Below are 26,574 nucleotides of genomic sequence, written 5' to 3'. Positions count from 1 at the left end.
GCTGGGCTGGATCTTAAAGGGTGGAAAGGAGCCCAGCAGTGGACAAGGAATAAAAAGGCATTCCAGATGGGGGAAAGCTTGCCATTCCCAACATCACACCCGGCAGATGTGATGATCAGTTATTTAGGAAACACAAGCAGAATATGTGTATTCAAGTAAGAATTAAGACCTTTGGAGTAGTCAACTTGGGAAATTATATTCCAAGGACATTTTCTCTGTTCAACTTCTTTCTTAATTTAAGGGACAGCGTCTCACTATGTTGCCCAGGCTGGAGTGCATTCACAGGCACAGTCATCATGCTCTACAGCCTCAAATTCCTGGACTCAAGCGATCCGCCTGACATACTGTCCCGAGTAGCAGGGGCTAAGGTATGCACCAACACACCTAGCTCTTTTCCCTGCTCAATTTCTGAGCTCTTTCCATTTTTTAGTAAAGCCTCAGTGTTTTCTGAAGATGATTTTTAAAAAAACACAGGGACTTTTATGGGCAAGCCTGATGATGATCCAGCTTGGGAATATTGGTTTAGGCGAAAAAAAAAGTAGGTGAGATAAAAAAAAAAAGTCACATATTTTCTTGAGTAACTGATAAGCTGGGCCCCAAATCCACTCCAAAAGGGAAAAAATGTTAAAAAATAATAAGGCCCTTGAAATAGGGTAATTACTTGGTGATATCACAGGTTAAGATCTGCTCAGAAGGGACTCCTGAGCTGAATCCTGAAGGGTCAACAGGAATTTCAGAGGCAGATGATGGTATACATTCTGATATGTTTGGCTGGGCATGGTGGTTCACACCTGTAATACAGCACTTTGGGAGGCCGAGGAAGGCAGATCACTTGAGGCCAGGAATTCTCTACTAGAATTACAAAAATTAGCTGGGTGTCATGGCATATGCCTATAATCCCACCTACTCAGGGGGCTGAGGCAGGAGAACTGCTTGAACCTGGTGAAGGTTGCAATGAACAAAGATTGTGTCACTGCACTCCAGCCTGGGTGTCAGAGCAAGACTCTGTCTCAGAAAAAAATTAAAATAAATAAGGCCAGGCGTGGAGGCTCACTCTTGTAATCCCAGCACTTTGGGAGGCCAAGGCAGGTGGATCACCTGAGGTCAGGAGTTCAAGACCAGCCTGGCCAACATCGTGAAACTCCGTCTCTACTAAAAATACAAAAATTAGCTGGGCATGGTGGTGCGTGCCTATAATTCCAGCTACTCGGGAGGTGGAGACAGGAGATGCTTGAACCTGAGGAAATGAGCACGTTGCAATGAGCCAAGATTGCGCCATTGCATTCCAGCTTGGGTGACAGAGGGAGACTCCGTCTTAAAAAGAAATAAAAATAAAATAAATTCTGCCATGTTTCTTTTTATTTATTTATTTATTTTTATTTTTTGAGACGGAGTTTCGCTCTTGTTACCCAGGCTGTAGTGCAATGAGGTGATCTCGGCTCACCGTAACCTCCGCCTCCTGGGTTCAGGCAATTCTCCTGCCTCAGCTTCCTGAGTAGCTGGGATTACAGGCACGCGCCACCATGCCCAGCTAATTTTTTGTATCTTTAGTAGAGACGGGGTTTCACCATGTTGACCAGGATGGTCTCGATCTCTTGACCTCATGATCCACCCGCCTCGGCCTCCCAAAGTGCTGGGATTACAGGCTTGAGCCACCGCGCCCGGCCCCCATGTTTCTTTTTAAAAGCTGTCCCTGTAGTCACAGCTCCCTATAGTTAGAAAAAGGAGCTGAAAGCAAACCCTACCCCATTCATTAGCCCTGACCATCCCTCACTAGTTGCCATTTGAATTTTCAAGTAAAAAAATGGCTGGACTAGGATTCTCCACCAAACTAAGATACCTCTTTCCTTGTAAAGTGTGTTATATGTCATATCAAGGCATGATAGTAGTAGCTGTTATTTAAAAACCAGGCTAGGTAACTGTTTCAGTATCTCTTATGTAATTGCCAAAGAATAAAGCTGTTTGAGCACCAGCATGAAGAGTGACAACATCAGCATAACAAAATATAGCAAGAACGGGAAATTTCTACAAGTTATTTGATTCGTTCAACTTCACTTAGAGGAACACACATCATTGTAAATACTTGCCAGCTTTATTTTAATGCTTTCATACTAGTCTACCTTGAAGATAGACTGAATAAATCTCATAAACATATAAGGTTTTGCAAGTTAAAGGATCCCTAAAGGAAATTATTCTCAACATTTAAAATCTATTTTCTAAAAGACGTATGTATTTATCTTGATTTTTCCAAAATTAATATACCTATTCAGTATGTTCTGACAAAATCCATACTCTCCCCAAATCACCACACTATGATTAGATGGCTTCTAAACATCAGCTCTAAGACCCTGATTTTCTTGTGTGAACTCAGTTTGCCATACTTTCTGGCTGTTTTTTAAATAAAAGAAGATTTCTTGCCTCCCATCTGTCTCTACTGAGCTTAGTGTTTATTATGTTTTGTTTTAGTTCTTTGTTGAAATGTAACATGAAAAATGCCATATAAGGGAGAAAACAGCTTGATTATATTTAATAGTAAGTTTAGAATTTAGGGGCATGAGTATCTATTTGCCCATGCTTTGAATCTACTTATTTAAAAACTCAGAACTTGCTAAGCAGTATGTGTCCTAATAAATGTGAAATCTACCCAGATCTATCTGTCACTTGAAGTCCTATATGATATTTAATTTGAAATGTTACTGCAATTTGCTTTTTCCTTATTACATTACTGAGGCTGGGGATTAAATCCCACACCATGCTGTGTGTAGACTAGCAGCTATCATGAGACCAAAAAAGGGAAGTACAATAAAATTAAGGGTGTTTTCCTAAGGCTTGAAATTAATCTGCTGATTAGACCCAAGGAGAATACTGAATGGGGGTAGCGGGGGAAGGGCGGGTTCTGTCTAAGCGAACTCTACAAGCTATTATTAATAAGATGCCAACTGAGAGACTCAACACCAACACCTACTCCTTGGTTCACATTTCAGCAGTACCCCGGCTGTAATGCATAATGCTAGATGGCAAAATTTGACAGTTTTAAACTCCTGTCACAGTCAACTAAAATATTTTTACATTATGATGTAAGTATTCATGCAATTATTACACAAATATGGTTAAGTCCAACTAATTCTTCTCCTTTAAAGATTCACTTTTCTATTACATTACTGAAGAACAATGAAATTCAAAAACATGTTACTTTAGCAAATTGTAAGTTTAACACTAAACAGTATCTATTTTTAAGTCTTAATATTCATCTGCTTCTCTGCATTGAAATATGTGAAAATGTATCTGACCTGGAAGTAGTTCTGACATGGATCACTGGGCGTCAGCAATCGTGCAGGAAATAGGTTATAATTTGAAATCTAAAAAAAAGGGATCATTTGAGAAATTAAAACCCCAAATAACAAAGCATAAAAGAAAGAAAAGCATAGCAGTGAAAAATCTCTCCCAAAGCTGTTACATATACTAAACAAATTTTGACAAATATCCAAATTTTTGTTTGTTTATAGTTGGTCATATCACCTTTTTTTTTTTTTTTTTTTGAGATGAAGTCCTGCTCTGTCTCCCAGGGTGGAGTGCAGTGGTGCGATCTTGGCTCACTGCAACCTCCCGCTCCCAGGTTCATGCTATTCTTCTGCCTCAGTCTCTCGAGTAGCTGGACTACAGGTGCCTGCCACTATGCTGGGCTAATCTCTTTGTATTTTTAGTAGAGATGGAGTTTCACCATATTGGCCAGGCTAGTCTCAAACTCCTGACCTTGTGATCTGCCCGTGTTGGCCTTCCAAAGTGCTGGGATTACAGGTGTTTGCCACCACACTCAGCCAGTCATATCACTTTTGACTGAAACTTGAATTACTACTTAGCCACATTTCCCACAAACATTTACTGAAGACTTTTTTCCTAGCAGGCCTAACCTATCTTTCTGTCTCAAGTTTCCAATGCTTTTTCTCATGAAACACACACACACACACACACACACACACACACACACACAAATTCAGCACTACTACAGAAAAAAAAAATTGGTACATTTTGCCATGTAAAAATTAAAACCTGTTTAGAAAAAAAAGTGACCATAAACACGATAAAAACAAAAAACAGACTGAAGAAAAAATTACGACAGATGACATAAAAAAGGCTAATCCTTTATATAGAAAGAGTTCCTTGAAACTATTAAGAAAAATAGGAACAAGCCTGTAGTAGAATAAGAAAAGGAACAAGTCCCAAGAGAAACACCAATGTTGAATAAACATAAATCACTAGCTTCACTCAGAACTTAAGAAAATGCCAATTTCAATTGACAATGTCTAACTGGATTTCCTATATCCGACTGAAAAGATTAATAAACCAGATAACACACATTCTAAGGAAAGGACACTGGAAACAGGAAGTTTTGAACCTTGCTGGTGGGAGTAAAAGCTGGCAAAATTCTTTGTCGAGCCATTTACAAATGTATAAGCAAGTTTTGAATGCATGGATCCCCCTGCTTGGCAATTCCACTTCCAATAATTTATTTCACAGACAAGCTCATGTGGATTTTATTTTTGTAAAGTCAAAGACCAGTAACCACCTTGATGTTCTTCAGTGCACAGTTGGTTCATTACATGATGATACATCCATACGATGAAGTACCATGCTGCCTTTAAGAAAAATAAAGTGGATCTACAAGATCCTATATGAAAAGGGTTGTTGTTGTTTTGGTTTTCTGAGACAGAGTCTGGCTCTGTCACCCAGGCTGGAGTGCCGTAGCACGATCTTGGCTCACTGCAACCTTCACCTCCCAGGTTCAAGCGATTCTCCTGCCTCAGAGTCCCAAGTAGCTGGGATTACAGGCATGTACCACCACATCCAGCTAATATTTGTATTTTTAGTAAAAATGGGGTTTGTGGTCTTGAATTCCTGACCTCAAGTGATTCACCCACCTTGGCCTCCCAAAGTGCTGGTATTACAGGTGTGAGCCACCGCACCCAGCCAAAAAGGGTTTTAAGATGCATCACTAAGAGGTGAATAATATGCATAGCAAAGCATGACCTAATTTGAGTCACACTGCTAAAAAGAATATACATATAAATACATGTGCACACACACCTAGGTGCATACTCACATGCACATGCATTTACATGGATAATTTCTTAAAGGAATATAAAGATCTAGACACACTGGTAAGTTGCCAGTTTACCAAAATAGATATATAATAAGGAAAACTGAAAATGGACCTTGTTTTCAATGAGTTACTATCAGTAATGTCACTCAGAATGATAATATGTTACATTAAGTCAAATACAGATACTGCATGATTCTATTTATCTAAAGTACAAAAATAGGAAAAAGTGATTGATATCAGGATAATTGGGGGTGGGGCAAGGGAGAAGCAAGAGGGTGGCTTCTGGGACACTGAGAAGGCAGATTTTTTTTATTGAGGTATGGAAATTCCTCAGGCTGTCCTCTTGCATGCACATTTCTGTATGCGTATTACAATTCCATGAAAAGTTAAAATAAAAACATCAAATGCTAGAGGTTTGCTAAAACATAACTCAAATTAAAAAACATTTATATTTGCAAAAATTTTAAATTCTAATCTAACCTTTCCAAACTAGCAACCTTTAATGGGCATCCCGTCAACTTTATGATTCTGATAATGACCTGACAACCTGGTCTACTGAGCCAAGATACATTTTTAATTATATTTTCACAAACTCTGAGGAAGGCTCATTACTCTGGTATAATTAAAAGGGTGAGTTTATTCTAAACTGTCCTGAAACAGCGAGTGATGCTCTACGTTCCTCTGTCTTTGCCCTATAACTTTCTTCTCAGTTACTTAAATGTATTTCACAATTCCATTTTCTTTTTTTAAAATGTTAGTTTTTGTCTTCAGTGCATCTTAAAGGCTATGCAGAGAAAGAGATTAATAGATACTCGAGAAAATGAGTATCAGTAGAGAGAAAGTCAATAAAAGGCATACTAGTGTGAGCATTCTGAAAAGGCTTGAATGAAAACTAACAATCTGCACACAGTTGGCCCTCTGTATCCTTGGGTTCCACATCCATGGATTCAGCCAAGTGAGGATCAGAAAATTAGGCCTGTGATGGTTGCATCTGTACTGAACATGTACAGACTTTTTTTTTCCTTGTCATTATTCCTTAAAAAAAATACAGTGAATTAACTATTTACATAGCATTTATATTGTATTAAGTATTATAAGTAATCTACAGGTGATTTAAAGTATACGGGAAGGACAGGTACAGCAGCTCATGCCTGTAATCTCAGCACATTGAGAGATGGTGGGAGGACCATGTGAGCCCAGGAGTTTGAGACCAGCCTGGACAGCATAGTGAGACTCTGTCTCTACAAAACATACAAAAATTAGCTAGGTGGGGTGGCACGCACCTGTATCCCAGCTACTCATGAGGCTGAGGTGAATGGATCACTTGAACCCAGGAAGTCAAGGCTGCAGTGAGCTATGATTGCACCATTGCACTACAGCCTGGATGACAGAGTGAGACCCTGTTTCTAAAAGAAAATTTAAAAATAACAAGTATACAGGAGGATGCTGCATAGATTCTAAGCAAATACTACACCACTTTATTTAAGGGACTTAAGCATCCTCAGATTGTGGCATCTGAAGGGAGTCTTGGAACCAGTCCTCCTCAAATACCAACGGATGAATGTACTTCTTAGTGTATATAATCCTTAAAATAAAATATTCCTGTTTCCTCGACCAAACAAACTCCAACTTCTATAAAGTTAAGAATTAGACATTCTGCTAATCACTTCATATTATAAATAGTCCTGTGCTATTATCTGAGCAATATTTATTCCACACCTGCCACGTGTCATGCATTATGCTAGGAGCAGGGCATACTTTAGTGAGTAAAAACACATTTCTCTTCTTGTGGAACTTATCACCTAGTTGTTTAGGAGATGGATATTAGTCACAAAGTTACTCACATCATAAATAAGTTCTGGAGGAAAATAACTTAGGTATATGAGAAAATGCAACAAAAGAACTACAGGCCAGAATGGAGAGTCAGGAAATGCTTTCCCGAGAAAATGCAATTTAAGGTGCAATTTGAGGACCAAGTAGGATTTAGGTAGATAAACCTAGAATGTGCAAGGCATTTCCTGGTCCTGGGGATGAGGCACAAACATGCAGAAATTTTTCCACTGAGCACTTATATCCTTGATGAACAAATCTCATCTAATAGTTTCTGAGAGGAACTTAGGAGCATAGACTAATTCTACATAAACAATAACCTGAGAAGATATAAAAGTAGCACTTGGAAAATAGGAAAACTCTATACAAATGCATGGCTTTTAAGAACAACATACAGCCATGCTGTCTGATACAGCACCTACTAGTACTTACAAGCTATTGAACACTTAAAAGGTAGCACAACTCGGTGGCTCTCACCTGTAATCCCAGCACTTTGGGAGGCCAAGACAGGCAGATCACATGAGATCAGGAGTTCGAGACCAGCCTGGCCAACATGGTGAAACCCCATCTTTACTAAAAATACAAAAATTGGTTGGGCATGGTCAGCCTGTAGTCCCAGCTACTTGGGAGGCTGAGACAGGAGAATTGCTTCAACCCAGGAGGCAGAGGTTGTAATGAGCCGAGATCATGCCATTGCACTCCAGCCTGGGCAACAGAGTGAGACTCCATATTAAAAAAAAAAAAAAAAAAAAAAAAAGTAGCGTAACTGACAACTGAATATAACCACAATTAATTTAAATATAAATTTATAAGCTGATATTTGATTCTTATTGAAAAACATTTACGTAGGTTTGGAACTTCTTAGGTTGGTGAGTCTACTTCAACTCTAAATTTTATAAAATTTAAATACGAATCAATTATTTCCAATGAATATCGCATCCAAGTTGACTGCAGTGAGAGTAAAATGCACACTGATTGTTAATACTTGGTGTAGAAAAAATGTAAAATATCTAATCATTTTTAAATATTGATTGCACGCTGAAACGATACCATTTTGGTTACATTCAGTTAAATAAAACATGTTAAAAATAATTTTACCTTTTTATAAAATGTGGTACTAGAAAATTTTAAATTATATATGTGGTTTTCATTATATTTCTACTGGCAAAGTCCTGATCTAGAGAATGTCAACAGATTCAAAACTTTACCCTAATCAAAATATTGTCTACTTTTCCACAAAAGCGAATACTGGTGGAAATGCTACCTCAGCTGTAATGCTAGAGATTTTGTTACCATTGAGAGGAGTGCCCTTGTTTCCATAAAAAAAATCACATATTGAGTTCAGAGTTGTTGGGGGCTAACAGCAGGCCACTACTAGTTCTGCACTGAGAATACAGTTGTGATTCTGGGGCAAAGCATAAAGCTACCAAAGGGAAACATCTAGCAACAATAGTTTCATTCTAGCAGTGTTTCCATGTGTCCCATTAATGAAAATTCTTAATGCTGACATGCCTGATGATAATGCTAGTAGGGATCAATAAATATCCAACAGGACCACAGAGAGAGCTTGCAACCCCAAATCCAAAAGCACCATTAAGCAAACAGACAAATAAATAAATAAAATGCCCTCCTGTAATTTGATTTAGTATAAGAGACTATGTACCTTTGAATCATTCTAAAGAGGAACGAAAAATTTAAATAAAAATAGGACCAACAATTCCATTTTATCTATGTTCCCCAAATACTGCCAAACAAGTCTGACAGATTCCTCATTCTAGCTCTTTGTCCAACCCGCTTTTAAAATAGTACCGCACAGTCCTGTAACTCCTCCCTGAAGGCCAGTCTAATTCCTCCCCATACTTCATCCCAGATCTATCGCAGATCTACAATGCCAGATAAATGCTGCTCTGTTCACAATCACCCCTTATCTAAAACCTCCGGAATTAAGTTCTTTCAACCATTGACAATCTAAGACCCAACTGACTCTAGAATCTCTCATTTATCCCCTTTACCTTCAAATAGCTACTTTCCTAGAAACTCAGTGCAATCCTATCAGACCCAATACTCTCTTTCTATAACAAATAGCTTATAATAACCCCTTTGTTACCCTAAAGTGATATTCACAGACAATATAACCTATCTGAACACATAAATTCCAGAAAAGGAAAAACAAAAGGAAGGGGAAACATTTCAATAAGCCAATTCTCAGGCATGACTATTCTAGCAGTCATAATAAACTGGTAGCAGATGCTCACCTATGTGCAGAACCATTGTCAGTGCAACAGCTATAGATGCAGACTGAAAGAGGTACGTGTGGTATCGACAACTCAGACATGATTTGCACCGCCGTCAATAATATCAATTGCAAACTGCTGAACAACTCTTTAGAACATTCCAAAAAGTATTAAATATACTTTTCTTTAAATGAGAAGGAGTTTTCACTTCTGGAATACATACTATATATTAAAACTATGTTTAGAACTCCTAGGGTCAGATAATTATACAAAGATGTTGTTTAACTACATGAGTATTTGCTAGTATTTAAAAGCTTTGGAGAGTAAGACAATCTTTGTTGTACAGGGTAGTCCTAGGTACTGCAAGACATTTATCATCCCTGTCTCCACCCAAAAAATTCAAGTAGTGGGACACTTCCATACTCCTCTAGTTTGAGTTCTAGCCACTCCCAAATCCCAACTTGGAAAATTGTGACCTTGGCTGGCCCAGAGTTATCTCTTCCTGTTAACTCATTTGACACTTAAATCCTATGTGATATTGAACCAATACTTAGTATCTGGAAGCCTATTCAACTGTCTTGTTGGACTGCAAATTGTGGTTACCATCAATCTGACAGCTACTATGACAACAGAATAGGGTATGATAGGCTGCTTGTTTGCTTTGCTTAGTGTCTAGTATATCCTAAGCATTCAATAAATGCTAATTAAGACCATATGCAGTGGTCCACGATTGTAAATCCCAGCGCTTTCAGAGGCCTAGGCAGGCGGATCGCTTGAGGTCAAGAATTCAAAACCAGCCTGGGCAACAGAATGAGATCCCATCTCCACAAAAAATTTAAAAATTATCTGGGCATGGTGACACGTGCCCAGATACTAGTTACTTGGGAGGCTGCTTGAGAACTGCTTGAGCTCAGGAGTTCAAGGCTGCAGTGAGTTGTGAGACAAGTTGTGACAAGTTGTGAGATCTTGTCTCAAAAAAAAAAAAACAACTCACTGCTATTATGGCTGTTGTTATTTTTTTCTTACCCATACTTGTTTCCTCAACTAGGCCGTAAGCTTTCTGGACAAAAAAGCAAACTGTCCTGGAGATCTCTGTATACCCGACATATGTCTCCAATAAATTTTGGTAGCTCACATCTTCTGTATGCTTTCTCTGCCCTATCCTGATTTCTTGTGAAAATGTTCACAAATAGTAGGCTGAGTCCAAGAACGGAGCTAAAAACTGTAATTATATAGAAAATTGTCATTCTGACATTACTGAAATAATCATTGTAACCTGCCAAGCAGAGGAAGGGCTGTCAAAAAAACTGTTGGCAGATGCTTGCTCTCGAAAATCTGCAGGATTCTATTAGTGATGAATACTTTTAAAGTAGACATTGCATTCCAGGATTACATCTATTTACAAATATATACTGATTCTCTCTTACTTTAAGGTTTTAAACATTTTCTCCTGGAGAACTGAGCATTATTTCCAGACCTACAAAATGAAGTAGTTCTATCAGATGACTTGGGTCCTCCTAGCACTAATGCTATACATGTATTGAATGCTTATTATGTGCCAGGCATTGTGCTAAGTAGGAACTTTATATTAGTTTTACAGATTAAGAAACTGAAACACAGAGGGTTAGGTGACACGCTAAAGATCCCACCAGAGGTAAATGATGGAGCTGGTACAAGCTGTTCACCTCTAAAAATGAGGTTCATAATCGCTATACCATGTTTTTTGGAACTGTTCTTTTGAAGTTGACTCAACTAGCCTAAATTAATTAATGCCACAAGACAATTCTCACCACATTATTAGGGTTCTTTTGAAGTTTGTGCCCCATATGCTGACATACATGGCAACTAAAAACAAAAGGGCTCCCAACTGCTAGCAGGCAAAACCTAAGTCCTCTCGCTGCTTGCAGCAAAATAAAGCATACTTGAGAACATGTGTAAAATTTTAACTCACTCTGGGGGTGGGTTTTAAAGTCGGAAAATAAAGCGAATTTCAACAGTCAACTATGAAAAACTCCTTTAAATTGCTTGCTTTGTACAATACACACGGTTTCAGTTAAATAAATAAAATGTATACAGTCTTGTAATGTGCACATAATGAAGAGTATTTAGTAAGTATATGTAATTCAAAATTTTATTCCAATGTTTTTTTATTTCTGCACAGAAGTGTACATACTGAACTGGCATACAATATTGTACTTTATGGGAATACACTTGAATTTTTTACATTTTTGGGACATTAATCATTACTGGTAATAATTTTTTTGCCAATCACATCCCTGGGCACTGCATACCTGCTGTTAAAAATCACTGCTTTGAGAGATCCTAAATTTACCACTTATAGAATCTAAAATAGAGAGAAAAAAGTTGCAGCAATAAAGGTGCAAGAACTAATCCCATCTCTGATTTCTTTATTTTTCACAAAAATACTTAAGGACATTGATTTATGGTCCTAGCTCTTTATCTTACTCCATTAAGTGTTCTCTAAGTGAGATTTCAAAACCAGTTCCAAGAACACTATCAAACAAAGAAAAATATACACAGACTGGGGGGGAAAAAAGCCTATTTTCTGAAATGTATCCCAGAGGAAAACACCAACAACAGGAAAAAAAATATTTTCAAGACATGACATTGAATGTAGATTTTTCCATTTAAGAGTTATATTTATAACTCTTAACCAGACATTTTTTCAATTAAGCAAAAGCTTTATGCTTCCCCCACAAATATACCTGATCCTCAACTTTCATATTCCAAAGGCATTAACATCTACAGTTTAGAAATAACTGCAATGTTGAACACTTCTAAGATGTGCCAATTTAAAATATGCTATTGGCCAACTATAGAGGACTAAGTGAATGACCCCAATCAACAGCCTCTCTGCATCCTTGCCGTCTGTTCTGTAACCTTGCAATCCCTTTCCCTTGACTCTGGTCTCAGCTGTGTTATTTGTCTTGGTCAACTGAATGTTAGCAAATGGGATGACACAGAAGCTCAGAATGTACAGACCCACTTCTACTCCCCTGAAAAAGGCAGGATCTGTACTACTGCCATTAGAACATGCCTAGGCCTGTTGGAAGGGTGCTGGAGACATGGGTGGGATGGTTGAATCTTTTTGGTCCAAGGCCATCTTTCACCACCCTAAGCCATCCAACTATCAAACACATGAGAGAACACTGCAAAGATCAGCAGATCTGTCTACTGCCTCTGCAGCTGATTGTAGCAACATGAGCCCAGCATAAACTGTGAGAAGAACGACTCTGCCATCCCCCAAATACTAATGGATGTTGTTTAAGGCACTGAATTTTGCGGTGTTTCATTATACAACATTAATTATGGCAATATATAAATGATACACTAGTTATACCCACAACAACCAAATGAGATTGTAGAAGAGCTGTTGGGATGAAACCTAAATTGATCCAGGAAAGGTTTAATGCTATGTGAGGATCCTGTGAAGGAGAACCTATTTCTTATTTTTTTCTTTGAGGTTTACATCCTTTCCCTAGGTGACACAGGGCTGTCTTGATCAATACAGGCTGCATCTTTAGTCTCTACTGCTAACTGTTCATTCACAGCACACCAACATTTATACTTTCCATATTAGAACATGCTGTGACAAAGCGAATTTTAGGTATTTATCATAAGGACAAATATGCAGCATTATTTCTATTAGAAAAAATCAAAACAAGTTAAATGTTCATCATTAGGAAACTAATTAAATAAAGGATCACACACTTCAATGGAATACTATGCATCACTTAAAAATGAGGATGCTACTATATTTAATTGTATGGAAAGATACTTTTACTAAATAATATAAATGAAAAAAAATAACTGTAAAACAGTATGATGAGTATATAGGCATTCCCTACACAACACTTTCTCTCTTTTTTGAGATGGAGTCTCGCCCTGTCACCAGGTTGGAATGCAGTGACACAATCTTGGCTCACTGCAACCTCCATCTCCCAGGTTCAAGCGATTCTCCTGTCTCAGCCTCCCAAGTAGCCGGGATAACAGGTGTGTGCCAACACACCCAGCTAATTTTTGTATTTTTAGTAGAGATGGCGTTTCACCATGTTGACCAGAATGGTCTCAAACTCCTGACCTCGTAATCCGCCCACCTTAGCCTCCCAAAGTGGCGTGAGCCACCATGACCGGCCAATACTTTAAATTATTTTGTTTGAAACGTCTTATAATATTAAGTTGGAAGAAAGGCAGTATGTACAGTGTCATTCTTTCATAAAAAGATTTTAAAAAATATTTTTATGGTAAAATAAAAGATCAACAAAATCACACAAAACAAACAACTTATTATCAAGAAAACACTCATAGCTACCATCTTGATCAAAACACAGACTTTGGACTTTGCTTGTTACCCCTGAAGGCCCTCCATGCCCTTCCCTTCCTCCAAAGTAAACAAACTCTTGAATTTATGGTAATCAGTTCCCAGCATTTCTTTACAATTCTGTTACCCAAGTGTACAATCCTAGTTAGTATAGTTAAATGTTGTCTATTTTTATAATTTTGATGTCTTTAAAGTTACATTTAATTTATATCACCTCCATCCTTTTCTTTTCCTTACAATTTATTTCTTTTTCTCTTTTTTTTTTTTTTTTTTTGAGACAAGAGTCTCATTTTGTCACCAGGCGCCAGGCTGGAATGCAGTGGCGGTCTCTCGGCTCACTGCAACCTCCGCTTCCCGGGTTCAAGCAATTCTCCTGCTTCAGCCTCCCGAGTAGCTGGGACTACAGACGCGCGCCACCACGCCCAGCCAATTATAATATTTTAGTAGAGACCGGGTTTCACTATGTTTGCCAGGATGGTCTCAATTTCTTGACCTCGTGATCCGCCCTCCTCAGCCTCCCAAAGTGCTGGGATTACAGGCATGAGCCACCGTGCCCAACTACAATTTATTTCTTAAAGAATCTGGACTGTCTGAGTTACACAGTTTCCACACTATGAATTTTGGTGGTACGTGTTTAACTCGTTGTTTCTCCAACCTCTGAATTTTCTGCAAATTGGCAGCTAGATTCAGAGGCTTGAGAAAATTAAAATTCAGTCTGTGGCAGTATGTCCTTTCATTAGGAAGCATGTGATATCTGGTTTTCATTCATTTCTAATGTTAGCAGCCATTGTTATTCAATGCCTAAATCCACAGGGGTTGGAAAATGGTGATATTCCAATTCTTTAATTTCATTTTCATCTACTGGGTGGAAAAATCTTAGGAGATGCTTTCCTTCATTTACCACTTGGTTTTCCAGTGGTACAGTTCATGTAAGAAAGAAGTTGATTCTTTCCTAACTACTTTCAAAATGGTAAACTGGTGCTCTATTAACCTTTTTCATATTACAGAACCAAGGATTTTTTTTTCCTATCATAACCTCATGGATTTAAACATATTTGCGATTTTATTTTTGGCAGTAGGAGCTTCTTCAAGTTGGCTCTTCATTTTGACATGCCCTAATAATCTCTGATAGGTTCCTTGCTACCTATTTATTATCTTGAGATGTCTCGAGCTCATCTTACATCTTTCCAGTTATTTTTGTTGTTTGAAGCTCACTCTGTAGAAGATTCCTTAGGAGAAGCTCATAGGAGCAATATTTCCTCCACTGATTTTTCTTTTTTTGCATGTTCATAAGTTTGTGTTCTTTATATCTAAAGGTCAATTTTGCTAGATATAAAAGTACTGGCTCACATTTTCTTTCTTTTGAATCCCTTAGAAATATATTTTCTTTCGGGCTGGGCGCGGTGGCTCACACCTGTAATCCCAGCACTTTGGGAGGCTGAGGCAGGTGGATCACGAGGTCAACAGATCAAGACTATCCTGGTCAACATAGTGAAACCCCATCTCTACTAAAAATACAAAAATTAGCTGGGCATGGTGGTGCATGCCTGTAGTCCCAGCTACTCGGGAAGCTGAGGCAGGAGAAGTGCCTGAACCCAGGTGGCGGAGGTTGTGGTGAGCTGAAATTACGCCATTGCACTCCAGCCTGGGTAACAACAGTGAAACTCCATCTCAAAAAAAAAATAAAAGAAAGAAAAAAGAAAAAGAAATATATTTTCTTTCAGCATAAAAATTTCTGTCACAAAGACTAAGAACAATCTAATTCTCTATTACTGTTTTTCCTTTTTTGTCCAGATGTTCAAAGGACTTTTTCTTTCTTCTTTTTAATCTAATAATTTTATTAGAATATCTTGGCATGGGTTGTTCTAAGGTGATATTCTAAAATACACGATTTTCTCTTTCAAAATCTAGTTTCAAACATTTTTTTTTTTCCAGAAAACTTTTCTTAAAATATATCATTTGTACAGCCCCTTTGCTCTGGTTTTCTCCTCTTCCAGTAACTGTATGTTGGATCTGTTTTTGCCTATCTTCAATATATGTCAACTTTTCCCAAATTTTACTTCTTGCTTCATTTCCTTTGGATTTTAACTTTTTCCTCCTTTTTACCCTCTATTTCTCTGAGGCCAACATTTGTGGTATTTAGTTGATTTTGTGCTCCTTCCAATTTAGAGTTCATTTCTAAAAGGGTTTTTTTTAACTTCTAATTCTTTCTTGAGTTTTGCCTCTTTGTCTCTGAGTTTTCCTAATTCTGACTTATGCTGTTCTTTCATCTCTTGTATAATTTTATAATAATCTCTTTTAATCTTATTGAAATAGAATATTATGGTTATTTATTTATTTATTGTTCTTCTTTTGTTTCTCAGTTGTGGCATACACCTTTGCAAATAAGAATATTATGGTTTTAATCATTTTTAATTGAGCATGTCTTCTGTCATGTTTTCACTGTCAGTAGGGATATTACTCTATTTCTTCCTTAAAAAAGAGTTTGTATGAGATTTAACCTTGTTAGTATTCTGTACTTTTATAAAATTTCACATTTATATATTTTCTATAATGTATTTAATATCTTTCTCTCCCTCCCTGTATGAGGGCAGAAATGACGTCTGTTTCATTCATCAGTATATTCCTAGTGCCTGGCACATAGCAGATGTTCAATAAATCATTGCTAAAGGAATGAATAGAAAAGCTCATCAAAATGTTCATAGTGGTAATCTCTGGGTAACAGGATTTAGAAAACAGTCTTCTGATGTTTTATAAAGTTGCTATTTTTTCTAAGTTTTTTTATAATGAGCATGAAACATTTTTATATTCAGAGAAAAAGATTTTCAATTTGAAAAAAAAAAAAAAAGGTTTGTACATGAAGCTGGGTATATAGATACCCTATCTTTAAAAAACAATACAGAAGTGCCCTTTCCCTCACATATGTCTTCTATTCATAAATGAAAACTCTGAGGTAAAAGAAGGTGACAAAGTTGAGTTTTACTAAGAAAGACTAGGTTTAGAGTTTGTGAAAAGGACGTCAGCAACTACCCATCTGCTTTCCATGCTATATTTGACAGATTTTACTCTATAGCTCAGAAAACATGTTAATAGGACTTCGTGTAGTGAGAGGAAGGAATTTAAAAAGCAAAGAATCCTGTTGTGATAGTTTGGCACTATAGAGAAATGGCTCACAGTGCCTGCAATTCATGGAACAAAGATAACATCTCTTCGCAAAATCTACAGTGCAAGGTATCTCAAATATATAATCGAGAGATGCCCCTGGCAGTGACTTCAAAGCACCAAACAAAATGATCCCAAACAAGAATGAGATGAAGCCTTAATTTGCTTAACTGGGCCTTCAAAGATCTATTAGAGAAAACATAAGAGATGAACTGCCTCATAAAGCAGATGGTCTTCTCCAGTTTTTTTTTTTTTTTCCTAAAAAAAAAAAAAGAAAGAAAGAAAGAAAGAAAAAGAAAATCAAAGGAAACTAAGGAGCAAGGATCTTGCTAAATTGGCCAAGGAAGATTATTTCCTCTGAAGTAGAATGCATGAGTTTTTTAAAGGATTTCATGGTTCCTCATGAGGTTGACAAAGGTCATTGGGTAAGGTCTACATCAGCAAGGGAAGCCGTCCCAAGGGCAGCTGCCTCCCAGGCAGCATGGAACACCCTGGCAGGCTCCATTCACAGAGGTGGGAAGGAAGGCTGAGGGGTAACATGGCCTTTCTGAAGGAGCACTGGAGTGGGAGTCAGGTCACATGAGATTTGTGTTCTTGATCTGTGATTCTGAGGAACCTGGTTCACTTCTGTCACCTTTTAATTTTTCTTAGAGAAATTCATGATTCATTCCCCTAGCCTGCTTTTGTAGTGGGGACAATTAAGATATAAAGAGGAAAATCTCTGTATAGCACAGACCAGAATCACAAAAGTATTGGTTTACAATGTAATTTTGTTTAAATATCTCCATTGCTAGATATAAAAGTCCCATTGTGCAGCAAATTAAAAATTGGAATGAAAGGAATGAGGTGTTTTGAACCCAGGAGAAGATGAAAAAATTTCCGTTCTCCTCCAACTGTAAGATACTCCGTTTTTGTTCTCCTACAAGCTCTAAGACACTTTTGGAGAGAAAAGAGAGGCAGATAAAAGTATCTCAAAGGGAACCCAAAGATTCTATGCCAAATTGTTAACTGAAACAGTGGCAGGAGGCCAGGAATCTTATGGTCACAGTCAGGATTTATACAAAAAGGGTACTGCCCCCAAATATTGCCACTTTTGGCTTGTCTATGGGGCCTGAGTTCCTAACCAAAGCCCACAGGGAGAGATAGGGCCCTGGGTAATATTAAGTATCTAACATTTGTTGAGGGCTTCTTTTGGGCTAAATATAAAGAGTGTTCATAATCTTTTCATTTCTCACACAAATCCTAGGACACTAGCACCTTCATTCTCCTTGTTTAACACAGAAGGACACCAAGCTATAGCAAGGTTAAGAAACATGCACCAGGCATAGTGGCTCGTGCTGTAATCCCAGCACTCTGGGAGGCCAAGGCAGGAGGATTGCCTGAGCTCAGGAGTTCGCGACCAGCCTGGGAAACACAGTGAAACCTTGTCTCTTCAAAATACAAAAAATTTGCCAGGCATGGTGGCATGTGCCTGTAGTCCCAGCTACTCAGGCGGCTGAGGCAGGAGAATTGCTTGAACCGGGGAGGCAGAGGTTGCACTGAGCCAAGATCACTCCACTTTATTCCATCCTGGGCAACAGAGTGAGACTCTGTCTCAAAAAAAAAAAAAGAAACCTGCATAACATTGGGAAGTTGAAAAGCAGCAGCGCCCAGGTTCCTATCCTGGTCTAATGATCCCAGAATGCTTAGTTTAACATTCTACTCCCCTGCCTCTTCCAGGAAGTAGAAAGTGGGATGAAGCTGGTAACCTGGAGACCCCAAAGACCTCATTTGTTGAGTTTATATATCTCTGATCTGATGGTTCCAAAAGAAGGTAAGCATCATAATCAAGGAACCAGGGAATGGTTTCTCTCCAACCACATCTCAACAGCCACACTTACCTTTGGACCTGTCTCCTAATTATCCTTGGATTTCTCCTTTTTTCCCCACATTCTCTATCCTTTGAAGTTTTCGGATACTTCTAACATCACTTCCTCAATCCTTATACATGAAAACCAAATCCATTCTTAGTTAGAAAATTATAGTGAAATCCCATGAAAACCAAATCCACTCTTAGTTAGAAAATTATAGTGAAATCACATTATATGAGCCAATCCAGATTTCACCAAATAGAGGCCTAGAAGACATTTGGCAGTCTTCTTAATGATAACACCAGCTGAGCATCCTGAATTTAAAAATTTGAAATCCAAAAGACTCCACCGAGCATTTCCTTTGAGTATCATGAGATTCTAGAGTTTGACATTTGTGATATTTAACTGATAAGTATAATGCAAATATTGCCAATCCAAAACCAAAAATCTGAAATCAAAAATACTTCTAGTCCTAAACATCTTATGTAAGAAACACTCACCCTGTAATTTCTAATATAACAATCACATTGACTATTTACCAAGCATTGTAATGTTAAGACTTAACCTATATATTAACTACTTCAATCCTCATAACCACTCTGTGGAGAGAAAACCATTATTATCCTCATTTTATAGATGTGGTAAGAGGCAGCAAGACAGTAAATAACTGCCACATTTGTAGCAGGTGGTGAAGCTATTTTGTTTTAAACCTCTCTGAACCTCAGTTCTCTCCTCTTGAAAAATAAAAATATTTACCTCGTATGGTTACTATGTAGAAATGGAATAAACACACAAAAAGCAATTTAACGTAACACTTAAGATTCGCCCTCCCTCCTAGCTTCTGGGCTCATTCCAAGGTGCAATACAGAAACTTTTAATGAGACGGGAACAAGGAGATAAGAGAGAAGCTTAGAATTCCTTCACATATGCTGCCTCGTTTGTGTGTCACAACACCCTTTGGAAAGAAGTAAATATCACCATCCCCATTTTACAGATGAGAGATTAGGTAACTGGCACATGCAAGGACATTCTGCTGGTGACTGAAGCAGGATTCAAACCCACACATGCGTCCTGTTTTTCCAGAGGTTTTTAAGGGGCTGGAGGACAGGGGTAGCCAAGATTTCTAGTTCCCTTCATCTTCCCCATGTAGCCATGCCTACAAATTCCACACATCACCAGTGCTTCTGCAACTTGCCAATGTTACCCTTCCCTGGAAAATCAAGACTGAAAATAACAGTGGAAGATAAAAATAGGTGTAATCACAATCACTAACCATGTACAATTAGCAACTCTTCTAATAAGAATAAAGCAGAGGCAGGGAGAAGGAATGGAAGGGGAAGAGGAAGGGAAGAGAGAGGGAGAAATCATAATGAAACAGAAGCTCAAATTGCAAACTCTATGTTCTCTCATCCACGTCGGGATTTTTTTTCCATAAAGGTGTCAGCTACTTATCCTAGAACAACTTGCTATTCCTTCTCAGCCCTTCAGCTGGGACCTGCATTCAGAAGCCTCCAAGAAGACACACCTGGCCAGGTCACATTTCTCAGAAAGGCAGCAGCAGGAAGAAACCCACACTGAGCTCAGAGGCCGCCACCAGGAAAAGGGTGTTTCCTTCAACACAGGATGCCAGTTCACAAAGAAACACCGAGGTCCTCCTCTATCTCCAGCTACAGTCCACTTTCCTCAACAGAACTTAAGGGCAGGAAGGAAAGCGGAAGCCAGGAATCAGGGCCAGGGAAGCTAAAACAAAGGCGGGGTCTCTAAAATGCAGACCCACACCCACCCCTCCTCTTGAGCACACACCCACAGATTCTTAAGCTGGGAAGAGGACAAGCCACCGTAGAATTCTAAGTGCCTCCGCCACAAACTGCTTCAAAATACAGGAGACCTTCTGTGTGCCCAAGACCATGCTATACAACAAAATGTGAGCTTGGCAGAGTTCACAAACTCACGGAACTCTGTTAGAACATACTTACATGCATCTCTTTTCTAGACAGTTTTCTCCGGAGTCCCAGGTTAAGAACCACTGCACTAGTTGGTCACAAAGTAGGAGAACAGGGCTCTGTAAAAATAAATCATCACTCTCCCATCAAGTCTTCTCTCAACTTCCCTAATTTGGTTATGTGGACATTCAAGCAATATCCCTGACATTTCTGACTCCATCACTCCTTGGCCCTATGACCAGTCAGAAACCTGCACCAATCTATTCTCTGAAGCTAGTAACGTGTGAATTCTCATCTTTTCATTTCCATGGTCACCATCTAGGCCAGGCTCTTATTCATCCTGAAGGCCTACAATTGGTATTCTGATCGCCTGCCTGCCCTCACGCCAATACTCCTGCACTCTCCCGCACATCTACCTAAGAGCAGCCACCATCTTTATCACCACCACATATACACGCTCCAGACTATCAACAGCCAGGACCCTAGGGCTGTGCTACCCGGGTTTGAATTCCATCTCCACTGCTTCCTCTGAGTGTCTCTTTAGGTAAGTCATCTAACCTCTGCTTCCTCTGCTATCAAATGGAGATAATGATAATGAATATCTATACCAAATGTTTGTTGTGGGAATTAAATAGGAGAGTGTGTGTAAAGCACTCAGAATGGTGACGGCACACAGTAATTGCTGTCCAAGTGTTAATTGTCACCAACATGAGTATTCTTTTCTTTTTTTTTTTTGAGATGGAGTCTTGCTCTGTCACCCAGGCTGGAATGCAGTGATGCAATCTCAGCTCACTGCAACCTCTGCCTCCCTGGTTCAAGTGATTCTCCTGCCTCAGCCTCCCAAGCAGCTGGGACTACAGGCACAGGCACACACCACCATGCCCAGCTAATTTTTGTACTTTGAGTAGAAATGGGGTCTCACCATATTGGCCAAACTGGTCTGGAACTCTTGATCTCGTGATCTACCCACCTTGGCCTCCCAAAGAGCTAGGATTACAGGCTTAAGCCACAGCACCTGGCCAACATGAGTATACTTTAAACTTTTCACTGGTTACCGAATAAAATCTCACTTGGGCCAGGCATGGTGAGTCACACCTGTAATCCCAGTACATTTAGAGGCTGAGGAAGGACGATCACTTGAGGTGAGGAGTTCCAAGATCAGCCTGGGCAACACAGCAAGACCTTGTCTGTACCAAAATTAAAAAATACTTATGTACATACATACATATACACCAAAACAAAATCTCACTTCACTGATGGGACTCCTATGACATTCTACATTCTGTCACAAATGGGCTGAACTAGCCCCAACTTGTCCCTAATCTGAATGGACATAAGCCATTCTTCTGCCACCTGATCCCAAGTGGGGCACCACATTGATGTCTCACTCTATACTGAAGCTACTAAACAGCTCCTCTCACAAGCCTCTTCCATTTGTTCTGCCTGGGATGCCCTGTGTCATATGAGTGTCTATCAAACCCTCATGGCTCAAGAGAGATCCAAGATGGCCGTCTAGCAGCAGCTCAGGGTTGCAGCTCCCAGTGAAGGCGCAGGGAGTGAGTGGACGCCAGACTTCCAGACGAATTTTTGTTGCTTACGGACCAGGAGATTCCCAGAGGAGGAGCCCCACAGGTTGCCAGCACAACTCTTTTGGCCAGCACAGCTGTTTTGCCAGTGTCCTCAGTGCGGAGTATGCGGGACTGGGTGCCCTTTTAGTTGGCATTTGGAGCTCCAAGAAGGCAGAGTCACCCATCCAGCTGATTGGGAGGGGGACTGAAGCTGGGAGCAGACCGGGAGATTCCTGGGCAGAAAAGCGCCACAAATCTTAGCACTGCGGTTTCAGCCAGCATGGTCACCGCACGGGAAATTGCATAGATCCCAGCGTCTTTTTGGCAGGCGACTGGGGCACCTGGGAGAGAATCGACCGTTCAATTAGGAAACGAAAAAAAGGGGGCTCCAAGGCGGGGAGCCAGGTGATTGGGCTCAGCTGGTCCCACCCGCACAGAAAGACAGCAATTGGAAATGCTGACGGTTAAGAGTTTCACAGCAAGTACAGCTGAACCTGGGAAGGTCCAGCTCTGCTGGGGAGGGGTGTCTGCTGAAGGAAAACAAATAAACAGGAATAACATCACCACCAACAATCTGGATGTCCACTCAGAGACCCAATCTGAAAATCAGCAAGACCCAATCTGAAATTACAAAGATGACAGGTGGATAAATCCACAAAGATGGAAAGAAACCAGCAGAAAAAGGCTGAAAACATCGAAAATCAGAATGCCTCTCCTCCTTCAGAGGATCATAGCTCCTCATCAGCAAGGGAACAAGGACTGATGAATTGTCAGAATCAGGCTTCAGAAGGTGCATAATAAGAAACTTCTGTGAGCTAAAAGAACATGTTCTAACCCAATGCAAAGAGACTAAGAATCTTGAAAAAAGGTTTGATGAAATGCTAACGAGAATAGACAATTTAGAGAGGAATATAAGTGAATTAATGGAGCTGAAAAACAACACAAGAACTTCGCAAAGTATGCACAGTTTTAACAGTCTAATTGATCAAGCAGAAGAAAGGATATCAGAGGTCAAAGACCAACTCAATGAAATAAAACCAGAAGATAAGATTAGAGAAAAAAAGGATAAAAAGGAATGAGCAAAGTCTCCAAGAAATATGGGACTATGTGAAAAGACCTAATCTACCTTTGATAGGTGTACCTGAATGTGATGAAGAGAATGAATCCAAGCTGGAAAATACTTTTCAGGATATTATTCAGGAAAACTTTCCCAACCTAGCAAGGCATGACAATATTCAACTCCAGGTAATACAGAGAACACCACAAAGATATTCCTCAAGAAGAGCAACCCCAAGGCACATAATCTTCAGATTCACCAGGTTTGAAATGAAGGAGGCTAAGGGCAGCCAGAGGGAAAGGTCAGGTTACCCATAAAGGGAAGCCCATCAGGCTCACAGCAGCTCTCTCAGCAGAAACCCTACAACCCAGAAGAGAGTGGGGAGGCCAATATTCAACATCCTTAAAGAAAAGAACTTTCAACCAGAATTTCATATCCAGCCAAACTAAGTTTCACAAGCAAAGGAAAACTAAAATCTTTTGTGAACAAGCAAGTACTTAGTGATTTCATCACCACCAGGCCTGCTTTACAAGAGCTTCTGAAAGAAGCACTACACATAGAAAGGAACAACCAGTATCAGCCTTTCCAAAAATATACCAAAAAGTAAAGTGCATCAACATAATGAAGAATTTACATCAACTAATGTGCAAAAAAGCCAACTAGCATCAAATGGCAGTATTAAACTCACATATATTATTACTAATCCTAAATTTAAATTGACTAAATCCCCCAATGAAAAGACACAGACAGGTAGATTGGATGGAAAGCCAAAACCCATCAGTATGCTGCATCCAGACGCATCTCACATGCAAGGATACACAAAGACTCAAAACAAAGGGATGGAGGAAGATTTACCAACCAAATGGAGAGCAAAAATAAATAAATAAATAAATAAAAAGCAGGAGTTACAGTTTTCGCCTCTGATAAAATAGACTTCAAAGCAATGAAGATCAAAAGAGGCAAAGAAGGACATTACATAATGTTAAAAGGATCAATGCAGCAAAAAGAGCTAACCATCCTAAATACATATGCACCCAACACAGGAGCACCCAGAGACATAAGACAAGTTCTTAATGACTTATAAAGAGACTTAGACTCCCACACAATAATAGTGGGAAATTTTGACATCACATTGTCAATATTAGACAGATCAACGAGACAGAAAATTAACAAGGATATCCAGGACTTGAACTCAGACCCGGAACAAGTAAACTTAATAAACATTTATAGAACTCTCCACCCCAAATACACAAAACATACATTCTTATCAGTACCACATCACACCTACTCTAAAAGTAACTATATAATTGGAAGTAAATCACTCCTCAGTAATTGCATAGCATTTCACAGGTTTAAATGAAATATTGGTTGGCTGCTTGTTTGTTATTTTCCTCCCTTATTCCTTCCTGTCTCCATTGTTAAGCACAATTATTGGCATAAAAGAGGTTTTCAATACCCATTTTTAGACTGCATTCTAGCCTGGGCAATAAAGCAACACTCCCATTCTTTCTCCCTCTTTCTCTTCCTCTTTCTTTCTCTATTTAAAAACAAACAAACAAAAAAAAAACCCTCATGGCTCTTGGAGACAAGATCAAGCAGTGAGCCCACATAAGATACTGTCATGGTGAATTCCGGCAACAATACTGAGGATGTTAATGTTCCTAACAGTTACCATGGCCCTGTTCCTACCTGTCCAAGGGCCAACTGGCTGGTCAACCTTAAAGCAATAAGCTTTCCTCTCAGTAAAATGAGGTAGTTGAAACAAATGACTTACACAGCCTTCTTGTCAAGGTTCTTAGGGTTACACAGTGTTTCTTGTTCCTTTGAGACAGAGTCTCGCTCTGTCACCCAGGCTGGAGTGCAGTGGCACGATCTTGGCTCACTATAACCTCTGACTCCTGGGTTCAAGCAATTCTCCTGCCTTAGCCTCCTGAGTAGCTGGGATCACAGGTACCTGCCACCACACCAGGCTACTTTTTTATATTTTTGGTAGAGATGGGGGTTTCACCATGTTGGCCAGGCTGGTCTCAAATTCCTGACCTCAAGTGATCCACCTGCCTTGGCCTCCCAGAGTGCTGGGATTACAATCCTGAGCCACCGCACCCGGCTGTAACAGTTTTTCATTAAAGAAGAGGATACACAGAGTAACTGCACATATTTTTATTTTTTAAAATGAATAACTGAAAGTGTTCTAGGTCTCAAGTTTCCAAGGCTAAGGAAAAAAGTGAAATTTTACTAGATGATGTATAGAATTCTTTTCTCTTTACAATTTGATGACCCTATGACTTCTAGGGTTTTTTTCCCAATAAACCAGAGAAGATAACTTTCATTTCATACCTTATATTATCTCCATGATACATATCGCAAAGCCATTTCTACCTTTCACGTGGAAAGTAATCCCAAGTGTTGTACCCAAATCCAACATAGATAAGGAAAAAAAAAAAGTTCAAATTATTTCCCCCACTCCTCAGTTTAGCAATAGATAATTCCAGGATAACTTTTTTCCATAAATGAATAGAACCAACCCCGAAATTTCTTAAAATCAACAGCTTGGAACTCAGCCGCAAAAAGTTTGAAAAGTGGCAGAAAATTTAATAATACCATTACCTTGAAATCCAATAAAGCCTGTTGGAGCTTAACATTTTCAAGAAATCAGACTATTTATACTATTACCCCAGTACTACTATAGTTTCCTATAAAGCCATAAATATACACACTGTAGTTTGCCAGAAAACTAAGACTATCATAAAAAAGGCCATAAGGAAGGTACTGCCCATGAAGTATGTCTCCATGGTACTTGCTACAGTGAGTTCACACAGAGGAGTTCATTTATTTTGAAAATTACATTTCCAAGTCCACAACTCAACAGCTCATCATTTTCAACTGTGAACAACTTTTAATACAAGTTAGCGCTTTCTTTTCATAGACGTTTGCCCCAGATAAAGGTCATACTGAATATCAAGGCCATGTATGAGGCTGTCACAATGCAGAGGAAACGGCTCATAACATCTGCATCTTCATATGTGCTTCATTTAACAGTCCAGCTTTAAGTATTAGAAAACCTATCTACCAGTGGATTCAACAAATAAAAAGGAGCTGGAAGGCCCAAGGCTGCAGGTGTTGGCTTGAAAACAATGTCAGGGCAGACATCTCTGAGGCTCTTGGCCTTCCCTTCATGCTCGTCATCACCTCATGGTGACATGAAGGCTGCCGTACACTTAGGCATCATTATCATTCAAGGCAGAAAGAATGGCAAAGCAGTGAAGGGTACTGATAAACTCATTTGTCAGGCTTTATAAAGACAATAAAGGCTTTCCCAGCAACCCCACCCCCATCCCAGTGGACTTACTCTCAGGTCTCACTGGCCAGAAGTAGGTCACAGGGCCACACTTGCTACAAGGAATGCTAGAAGATCAGGGCTCAGGACTGGCATATTGGCTTAATCATTACAATCTACTGTCAAGGGTGACCTCCATACCACCCTGAA

At 39.3% G+C, this 26,574-nt stretch overlaps 1 protein-coding gene across 43 annotated transcripts in view; it reads right to left on the bottom strand.

Annotated features, from left to right (window-relative positions):
* Window positions 1-26,574, bottom strand: part of APBB2 (amyloid beta precursor protein binding family B member 2) — a 476,200-nt gene that overhangs the window by 228,282 nt on the left and 221,344 nt on the right. For 27 of the 43 annotated variants that reach the window (XM_078367318.1, XM_078367300.1, XM_078367308.1 and 24 more), the window contains one exon: window positions 3,291-3,359. The exons of the other annotated variants lie outside the window; for them this stretch is intronic. In XM_078367318.1, the coding sequence (XP_078223444.1) occupies window positions 3,291-3,309 (19 nt within the window). In that variant the 5' untranslated portion in view covers window positions 3,310-3,359. The remainder of the gene's footprint in view (window positions 1-3,290; window positions 3,360-26,574) is intronic. 43 annotated transcript variants of the gene reach the window in all.

Source organism: Callithrix jacchus, chromosome 3, assembly GCF_049354715.1.
Source record: "Callithrix jacchus isolate 240 chromosome 3, calJac240_pri, whole genome shotgun sequence".
NCBI classification, from domain to species: Eukaryota; Metazoa; Chordata; class Mammalia; order Primates; family Cebidae; genus Callithrix; species Callithrix jacchus.
The sequence above is the reverse complement of the archived record's forward strand: the minus strand, read 5'-3'. Positions and strand labels throughout refer to the sequence as shown.